We start from the raw sequence: 8,672 nt of genomic DNA on the forward strand, positions 1-8,672 counted from the left end.
GACGGGCCCGGGTCGCAGAATCCCAGCCTGTGTGCAGGTGAGCCGAGAGTGTGTGGGCAAGTCCTGTGTGGGTTCTGCTCGTGTCTCCATTTTGCAGATGAGGAAACTCAGGCTCAGAGGATGGGTCGGTTGCTGAGGTGGGAGCGCCCCGAAGCTGGCAGTCTCCTTCCTCCCACCAGGACAGGCTTGCAGCTGGGACTGGATGGTGGGAAAGAGACAGGATGTGGGGTCCGGGAGCAGAGGGTGCAGTGCTCCCCGCTGGCTGTGAAGTTCACACTGCCCCACCACGTACCCAGAGCTCAAAACCTGTCCTGGCCTCTGTCCTGCTCCAAGCCCTGTGCTCCTCAGCCCGTTGGGGGTCCTGGGAAGATCAAGAGTGGCCCCCAGCAGCCGGATTCTCAGACTGGCCATCACTCAGCACCAGTCCACAACGGAGGAGCCCTAGGAATGGGTGTCTGCCGTGTGACCCTCTTACTGGTCCTCCTTTATTTTACTTTACTTACCAAACATCTAGAATTTACCAGAATTTTTGCACCAGGCCCCATTCCAAGCACCTGACAAACATCAGCTTGTTTAAATGCCCCCAACTGCCCTGGGTGGGAGGACGAGGTCCCAGGCCACTTGGTCACTGTGGGATTGGTGCCCCCGTGTAACCCGTATTCATTTAGTACTTGCCGCGTGCCCCTCGTGCCCACCCCACTGCAGTCTGAGCAGGCACAGCCCTCCCGTCTTTCCAGTGAGAGCCACTCAGCCCGCAGCCCGCAGGAACTGTGTACCTCCTGGGGGCCCCTCCCCCACTGCTCACCTGGGTCTGGGTTAGAAGGCGGGGGCAGCAGGCTCGGCCTGATGGAGGCTGGCCAGCACGGCAGAGAGGTCCAGGATGAACAGCTTCACCTGGGGGTCCCCATGCAGCCAGTCACATCCCAGCCCCTGAGTGTCCAGTTCCCACCCCCCAAAACCTGAGAGGCGACAAAGCAGGGATGGGAGGTAGAGACCCCTATTAGACAGCAATGGTGGTGGTTCCCGGGGGGCAGTGAACCTGGCCTAAGCTGTTCTGGGTTTTTAAAGCCTCCGTCCAAGCCTCCCAAACAATTCACTTGCAGGCACCTTCGGTTTTCTAGCTGGCTAGCTCCTGTGTTATAGTCGAGGCAGTATTTTCATTTGCATCAATTCTTTTTTTTTTCCCCCTTTTATTGGATCAGTCATGTTCACTGGTGTATGACCTACTCTCATCTTCTCCATGGGAGGGGGGGGGTCTCCTTTATTTTGTTTTAATTAACCTATTTATTGATATGAACTTAATGAACACCCACGGACCCACTGTCAGGACCTAGAACTTGATGGCAAACTTATCCTTGGGCTCTTCCTTTACATTTGTCACTGAAATAAACATCTGACAAGGAAGCTGTATCTCTGCCAAACGTGGAAAGAGATTAAATGTCCCCTTGGCATAAGTAGGGGGTAACTGGGAAAATAATAAAAGACCGAAACCGGATTACTGAATCCTGGCAGCTGCTGTTACCCACAGAGGGTGTGAGTCCTAGGCCCTGAAGGCCAGGCTATATTATGTGGGTTAAAGGCATAATTGCTGTGCCCTGCGCCCCCCGCTCCCACCCCCACTCCCCACCCCGCCCCGAACCTTCCTCTTTGGTAAGATCAGAGGGTTGATTAAGGGACTGGCTTTTGCCTGTTCCTTCACATCGAGCCTCTGTCCCTCCTAGAGTCGTCTTTTGTACCTTGGGGTTCCCGGGCCACACTTGAGAGAACAGTGGTGTACACACTAATCCACCTGACTCAGGATGTGGCACAAAGGTGGGCTCCGAGGACCCAGTACTTGGCATTTGGTTGGAATTCTGGCTGCTGGATGTAGGACAGGAGTGGGGTGGCCTGGGGCAAAGGTGGGGTGTTTCCTCCACTTCTGAAAAGGGCCATGTTTTGGGGACCGACTAAAATCATAACAGAAGTGTCCAAAGTCAGAAACCCCCTCCCTCTGTGGTAGACCATGTCATGTGTTCTACCGCCTTGCAAACCTGAGTGACTAGAAAAGCTGGGCGTACTTGGTACACAGTGACATTTGTGATGCCATTGTGCAGGAAGAAAAACCACTGTACAGCCCTGCCCTCACGCTCCCCAGGGAAGCCAAGGCCTGTCCAGAGGGTCAGGGACTAATTAAAAGTGAGTCTCCATCTGGTTTCTTACTGATGTTGTCACTTGTTTGTGCTGTTTGATCCTGAGACAGAAGAACTCTGCATAAACGTACTGTACCCATCAGTATATACCCTGGCCTTGTGCACAGTGAGGCCACTGAGACCAGAGAGGGTCCAACTTCCTTCTGGCTTCATAGCAGGTGACCAGCAGAGCCAAGACCAACCAAGGGCTCCTGGGCAGGGGGCCAGGCAGCCACGGAGCTAGGAGACTGGGCTCTGATCACAGAGGGTCATGCTTACTTAACCCAGAGGTGGGGTTTCAAGTGCCATGATGTTCCCAAAGGTTGGGGAGCTGGAGGTGACATACACAGGCATCCTCACCTGCTCTAGCTGCCCCTCGGTGTCCTCGATGTCCAGGGCAGGTGGCCGCCTCTGCTGCTGGCACACTAGCTGGAACAGGTTGAGCGCCGCCATTCTGGTACGTCCCAGGAGCAGGGTCTTCTCAGCCGCTGTGTTCTGGATCTGAATCCACTTGGATTCCTGGAGAACACCCGCCCCCTTCCCCATTAAGGTGCGAGCTGGCCTGAGGAGGGCTGGGGCCACATTCCTGTCCACTTCCCACCAGTTAGATGCCCACAGGTGCTCTCAGGGAGAGGAGTCCTGGACCGGGTGTCAGGTTCTCATGGGACCAGCCTTCTGCGCCCGAAAAGTGCTTTCCGATATCTGAAACCTAGCCAGGAGCGCAGCGTTGCCCCATATGGCACTCCTCCCGGGGGTGGGAGGCTGGGGTCCCGGGCGCCCATCTCCTCCCGACGACGGTACCCAGTGCAGCGTGCGCTCCCGCGCCGCCTCCAGTTGCTCCAGCAGCTGCGCTCGCCGCTGGCTCTGCCGAAGCAGCTCGTCCTGCCAGGTGTCCCGCAGCCGCCGCAGCCGCGCGCGCGCCTCCTCCAGCTCGGCGAGCCTCTGGCGCTCGGTGAGCCTCAGCGCCGCCAGCGTGTCGGCCAGGCCGTCGAAGCGCGCCACCAGCTCGGGGACCTCTTGGAACTAAGATGGGGGTGGGGGGGGGATTCACTGGGCCTGCAGCCCGCTGCCCTACCCACGCCCAACCCAGAAGTGCCCCTGCCCCAGAAGCGGTGATGACTCCCGCCCTTCCCCACCTCCACCATCAAGCCTAGATGAGCGTCACTGCCTATGATGAATACTAATTCATTGTTGCTTTCAACCAAATCTGTGTCTGGATTTCCCCCTCCCCCCACCTGCCTGTGTGTCCTTGAGTAAGTTATCTTTCTGAGCTTCAGTTGGCCCATCTGTAAAATGAGATTGTCAATAACAAGACTCACATGACCGGATCTTGGGGAGAATTCAAGAACAAAGCGTGTTCCTGACATACAGTTAGTGTTCAATAAATGGAGTCCAGGCATACAGTCAGCGCTCCAGTAGTGCACAATTCCAAAGCCATCCCTGAGGCCGCTCTGGGCTGCACGTGGCGCTGAACCCCAAAACCTCCCGCTGGGCGCTCACCTCCGGCATCTGCTCCAGTACCTGCCCCAGCAGGCGCGCACAGGGCTCCAGGCGCTGCAGCCGGCGTTGCAACCGCGCGCGCTCCCGCCGCAGCTCCTCCAGCTGAGCTCGAAGCCGCAGCGCCTCCGCCTCCTGGCGGCCCGCCAGGTGCCGCTCCTCCGCCGCCCTCCGCAGTGCGCGGCTGCGCCGGGCCTCGGCGTCCTGGGAAGGAGGGGTGGAGAGGAGGCGACGACCCCCAGGACTTGGGAGCTTGCGGAGCTCGCCGCATCCACTCCGCCCCGCATTCGCACGTTGACTCACGAGTTGCAGACAGATGGCCGGCGGGCCAAATCCAGCCAGAATCTCTGATTTTGGTCCCTCACTCCTCTCCCAGGCTTTTAAAAATGCTTCAGGCAGTGCGTGTATATTTCCCATCACTCCCTTTTGCATTGGTACGCGCACTTTTTAAGTTATTGTGACCTGTCTGGCTCCTATAGGATTGTGACTTTGTGACCTTCTGTCCTGCCTCCCCCAGCAGTCTCCACCTACCTGCAAAAACTTCTCAAAGCGGATAAAGGACCCCTTTAGGTCCTGCTCTTTCTGTTCCAGTTGTTCCCACCGTTGTTTCAGGGATGCCTTCGTGGTCTGGAACACCTTGAGGGTAAAGAGAGGGTGTCTCTGTGTGTTCGGGGTTTCAAGTCATCCAACACTTTCAGGTTCACACTTAACCTCTCTCATTTTTTTTTTTTTGGCTACGCCTCACAGCAATGTGGGATCTTAGTTCCCCAACCAGAGATCGAGCACGTGCCTGCTGCAGTGGAAGTGTGGAGTCCTAACCACTGGACCACAAGGGAATTCCCTTTTTAATCTTGCTGCACCCTTGCTCAAATCCACCCGTGGCTCCCAACACCCACGATGAAGCCCAAATTCCCTCCAGTAGCCTCTGCATGTCAGCGTCCCTGCTTTTCCTTCAGACCTCATCTTACACTCTCTCCTCCGACAATGGCTTCTAGCCTCTTACCCACCTGTGTTTTGTCCTTGCCTGTCTTTGTATATGCTGCTCCCTCTGCCTGTTTCCCTCTCCTCCCCCGTTCCCCTTTGCTGGATAAGCCGACTTCAGCAATCCCTAAGACATCATTTCCTCCAGGAAGTCCTCCATGACCGCCCCTGTATAGAGACAGGGGCTTGCTCTGGGCTCCCACAGTCCCTGCTCAGTGCTTCCCCCGCCTCACAGCAGTCACCACCTCAACACCTGTCTGTCCCCTTCTCCAGGCTGTGAGCCCATGAGGGCAGGGACTGTGGTGAGACCTCTAGATCTCAGTGCAGCGCTCTGCAAGCAGTAGCTGCTCAGTGCACATTTGCAGAACCACTGATCTCGTTTGATCCCCACTGACAGATGAGGAAACCAAGGCTCAGGACGGTGAGTTGTCTCAGACCTTGTAGTAATAAGTTGGCTCCTTTACTTTCCATCTTTTTTTGGGGGGTGGGGGTTCCTGAGGTCCCAAAAAGTTTCTGGGACTGCATTGAGTGGCTCACCTCCTTCTGGGCCTGAAGGCCCTGGTCCGCATCCACCAGCTCCTGCCTCTTCTCCAAGAGACGCAGCAGCGGCGGGACGTGGTCCGCATTCTGCTCCGGGATCTTCCTGGAGGGGCTCAAGGAGGAGGTGGGGGTGAAGGAGGCAAGAGTCAGGGCCCCCAAAGTCCCCGCTGGTGCCTGACATACCTCCCATTAGCCACCTCCTGGCTGTTGAATTTTTCATTCGTTCAACAAATTGTCCTGAGCACCTACTCTGTACCAGGCACTGCTCTAGGCACGGGGGATGCACCCTTGATCAAGACAGGCAAATCTCTGCCCTCCAGGAGCTGGCATCCTGCTGGGAGCCACAGAAATAAAAGCTAACAAACAATAATAAATAATGCTAGGGACTTCCCTGGCGGTCCAGTGGTTAAGACTCTGATCCTCCACTACAGGGGACATGGGTTCGATCCCTGGTCCCTGGTCGGGAAACTAAGATCCCACATGTTGTGTGGCCAAAAATAAATACATAACTAATGCTAGGACATGGCAGGTGCTAAGATGAAAAATTCAGCAGACTAAAGGAAATCTCTCAATAGGGAGATAGAAAAGTCTCTGAGCAGGGGACATCTAAGCAGAGACTTGAAGGGGAAGAGGGAGGGAGCCATGTGCATACTGCAGGGAACAGATTCTAGGCCAAGGGAACAGTCAATGCCAAACTCCAAGGGAAGGACCTTGGTGTGTAGAAGGAGCTGCCAGGAAGCCAGTGCGGTTGGAGGGGAGGGAGGAGCAGAGAGATGAGAATTGAGATCAGAGAAGTTGTGAGGGTCAGGCTGCGGTGGGCCGTGATGTGGGGGGACTTCAGCCTTGACTCTGAGTGAGGTGGGAGGCATGGGAGGGTTTGGAGCAGAGGAGGGACCCCCCCGTCCAACCCCGCCTCTGGTTGCTGTGGGGAGCAAGGACGATAGAAGGAGCAGGGCAGCTGCAGGGGACCAGGGACGGGTCACAGGATAACGCGGAGAGGATGGGGCTCTGATCTGGGTGGGTGCAATAGAGAGGTAAGGTGGGGTCGATGCTGGATACCATTGGAGAGCACAGCTGATGGGGTGACGAGGGGGTGAGAAAGGAGTCAAAGGAGAACCTAGATGCTGGAAGGATGTCGCTGATGGCAGGCTGCGTGGGGAGCGGGGGGCCATCAGTTCTTTGCGAAGGCCAAGTTGAGATTGAGCTGTCTTTTGACCTCTGTGAGGAGGGTCCAGAGGGAGGCTGGGATCTGGAGCGGCGCTTGCAAGGGAGAGGAGGGGCTGGACACAGCCCCACAGGGTCGGCTGTGCAGGGAGCAGAAGGGATGCACTATCATTCTTGTTCTGAAACAAGGCAGGCACGGGGCAAGCTTCCTGCACTCTTCCTTTAAAATGCAGTTTGCAGGGAGAGGGGCCAAGAGCTCAGATAGTAATTTCTTCCCACCTTGGGTCAAATGATGTAATGTCAGCTGGATATCAGCTAGGGGTGGGGATCAGGGACAGATGAGAGACCTGGGCCATTGACCCAGCTCTGCCCTAACTACCCCGAGACCTTGGGGAAATTGCCGTTTCCTTCGGAGCCTCAGTTTCTTCCTCTGTGAAGTGGGAGCAATAACCCCTCACCAAGAACTGCCCAAGGAAGCCAGAACCCAGGGGTGGGGGGAAGGGAGGGTCATCCCCCCGCCTCCTGCCCTCCTTTCAGCCCTCCCTGCTACGCCACACCACTCACGTAGACAGTTTCTCTTGCAAGGCCAGTTGGAAATATTCCTCCCAGGGCACTGCCATTCTCCTGGTAATTGCCCGGGGTTTGCTTGCTTTCTGGAGTTTTGCACTAGCCTAGGAGGCCCTGGAAGGTTCTGATGGAGGGTTTGTACTTTCAGTTTTCCCAGAAGGCAGCCACCCAGCAGGCCTTGGTCGCCCGGGCAACCAACGACACAACATTCCATCGCCTGCCTGAGGTTGGAGAATCCATCCTGAGAGGGAGAGGGAGGGGGCTACAGGGAGAGGAGCAGCTTCTGCCCATTCTGGAGGAGCCTCGGACTGCCCAATCTAAATAGGGGGTGCAGTGAACAGGACGTGGGTCTCTTGGCCAAGAATTTGCCCCTCTTGGTGCCCCGTGTCTGGTCAAGCCTCTTCCTGAATGAGTGGGATGGGGCCTTACTGACATGGCTGTGTGCTCAGATGTCTGTTCAAATGCGTAATTATTGGGTACCCACTGTTTGCCACTGGGGCGGGGGGTGCAGGCCTTCACTCCCTGGCAAGATGCTGAGGTCCTACTATGTTCCAGCTCTTTGTTAGGGAGTTAGAGAAGACAGGCCATCCGCACTACCCGGTGGAAACCAGCCTGGAAGCGACCCATGATCTGGTTTTGGAAGATGGGGGGTAGGGGAGGAGGTGACATGGTTTGAGCAATTACGGTGGGTTAGACACTGCCCTGAGCACTCTACTTACGGTATCTAATTTAATCTTTAAAACAGCACGGCCGGGAGAGGTAATAGGGAAGAGTATCTAGGGTAATATTACAAATGCTCGTGAGTCCTCCAACTGGAAATAATAAATACAAGCATCTTGGCTTCTTTGCTTCCAATCATTTTATTTTTCCATTTTAAATAATTTGTCTTTTCATGTAAGGAAATGTATTTTCTTATTGTAGGGTAACACTATTTAAAAAAACTTTTATTGAAGTATAGCTGATTTACAATGTGTCAATTTCTGCTGTACAGCAAAGTGATTCAGTTATGTATGATTCAGATATATATGTATATCAATATATATTCTTTTTCATATTCTTTTCCATTATGGTTGATCACAGGATATTGAATATAGTTCCCTGTGGTATACAGTAGGACTTTGTTGTTTATCCATTCTGTATATAATAGTTTGCATCTGCTAATCCCAAACTCCCAATCCATCCCTCTCCCAGCCCCCTCCCCTTTGGTAACCACAAGTCCTTCTCTATATCTGTGGGTCTGTTTCATACATAAGTTTGTATCATATTTTAGGTCCCACATATGTGATATCAAATGGTATTTGTCTCTCCCTTTCTGACTTACTTCACTTAGTATGATAATCTCTAGATCCAACCATGTTGCTGCAAATGGCATTATTACATTCTTTTTTATGGCTGAGTAGTATTCCATTGTGTATATGTATCTATCACATCTTCTTTATCCATTCATCTGTTGATGGACATTTACATTGTTTCCATGTCTTGGCTATTGTAAACAATGCTGCTATGAACATGGCAGTGTATATATCTTTTCAAATTAGAGTTTTGTCCGAATATATGCCCAGGATTGGGACTGCAGGATCATATGGCAGCTCTATTTTTAGTTTTTTGAGGCGCTTTCATACTGTTTTCCATAGTGACTGCACCCATTTACATTTCCACCAACAGTGTTGGAGGGTTCCCTTTGCTCTACACTCTCTCCAGCATTTGTTATTTGTAGACTTTTTAATGATGCCCATTCTGACCGGTGTGAGGTGG

The 8,672-nt window shown here is 53.9% G+C and overlaps 1 protein-coding gene across 1 annotated transcript; it reads right to left on the reverse strand.

Annotated features, from left to right (window-relative positions):
* Positions 1–8: 8 nt before the first annotated feature.
* Positions 9–6,970, reverse strand: CFAP73 (cilia and flagella associated protein 73). Its single transcript, XM_057745812.1, has 8 exons — positions 6,915–6,970; positions 5,184–5,289; positions 4,197–4,301; positions 3,669–3,869; positions 2,970–3,191; positions 2,529–2,687; positions 806–894; positions 9–198 (listed from the first exon to the last, which is right to left on the reverse strand). Exons 1-7 carry the CDS (start codon positions 6,968–6,970, stop codon positions 817–819), a joined length of 927 nt encoding a protein of 308 aa, XP_057601795.1. The 3' UTR covers positions 9–198; positions 806–816.
* Between the last annotated feature and the right edge of the window lie 1,702 nt (positions 6,971–8,672).

The sequence above is a fragment of the Hippopotamus amphibius genome, chromosome 8, assembly GCF_030028045.1.
Source record: "Hippopotamus amphibius kiboko isolate mHipAmp2 chromosome 8, mHipAmp2.hap2, whole genome shotgun sequence".
Taxonomy (NCBI): Eukaryota; Metazoa; Chordata; class Mammalia; order Artiodactyla; family Hippopotamidae; genus Hippopotamus; species Hippopotamus amphibius.

Excerpts from the sequence above, each read along its gene's own strand:
- CFAP73 (XM_057745812.1), bottom strand. The coding sequence starts at position 6,970 with ATGGCAGTGCCCTGGGAGGAATATTTCCAACTGGCCTTGCAAGAGAAA. Across the intron at positions 3,870-4,196 it reads GCTTTGAGAAGTTTTTGCAG|GACGCCGAGGCCCGGCGCAG; the intron begins GTAGGTGGAGAC and ends CCTCCTTCCCAG. Across the intron at positions 895-2,528 it reads CCGAGGGGCAGCTAGAGCAG|GTGAAGCTGTTCATCCTGGA; the intron begins GTGAGGATGCCT and ends GGGGACCCCCAG.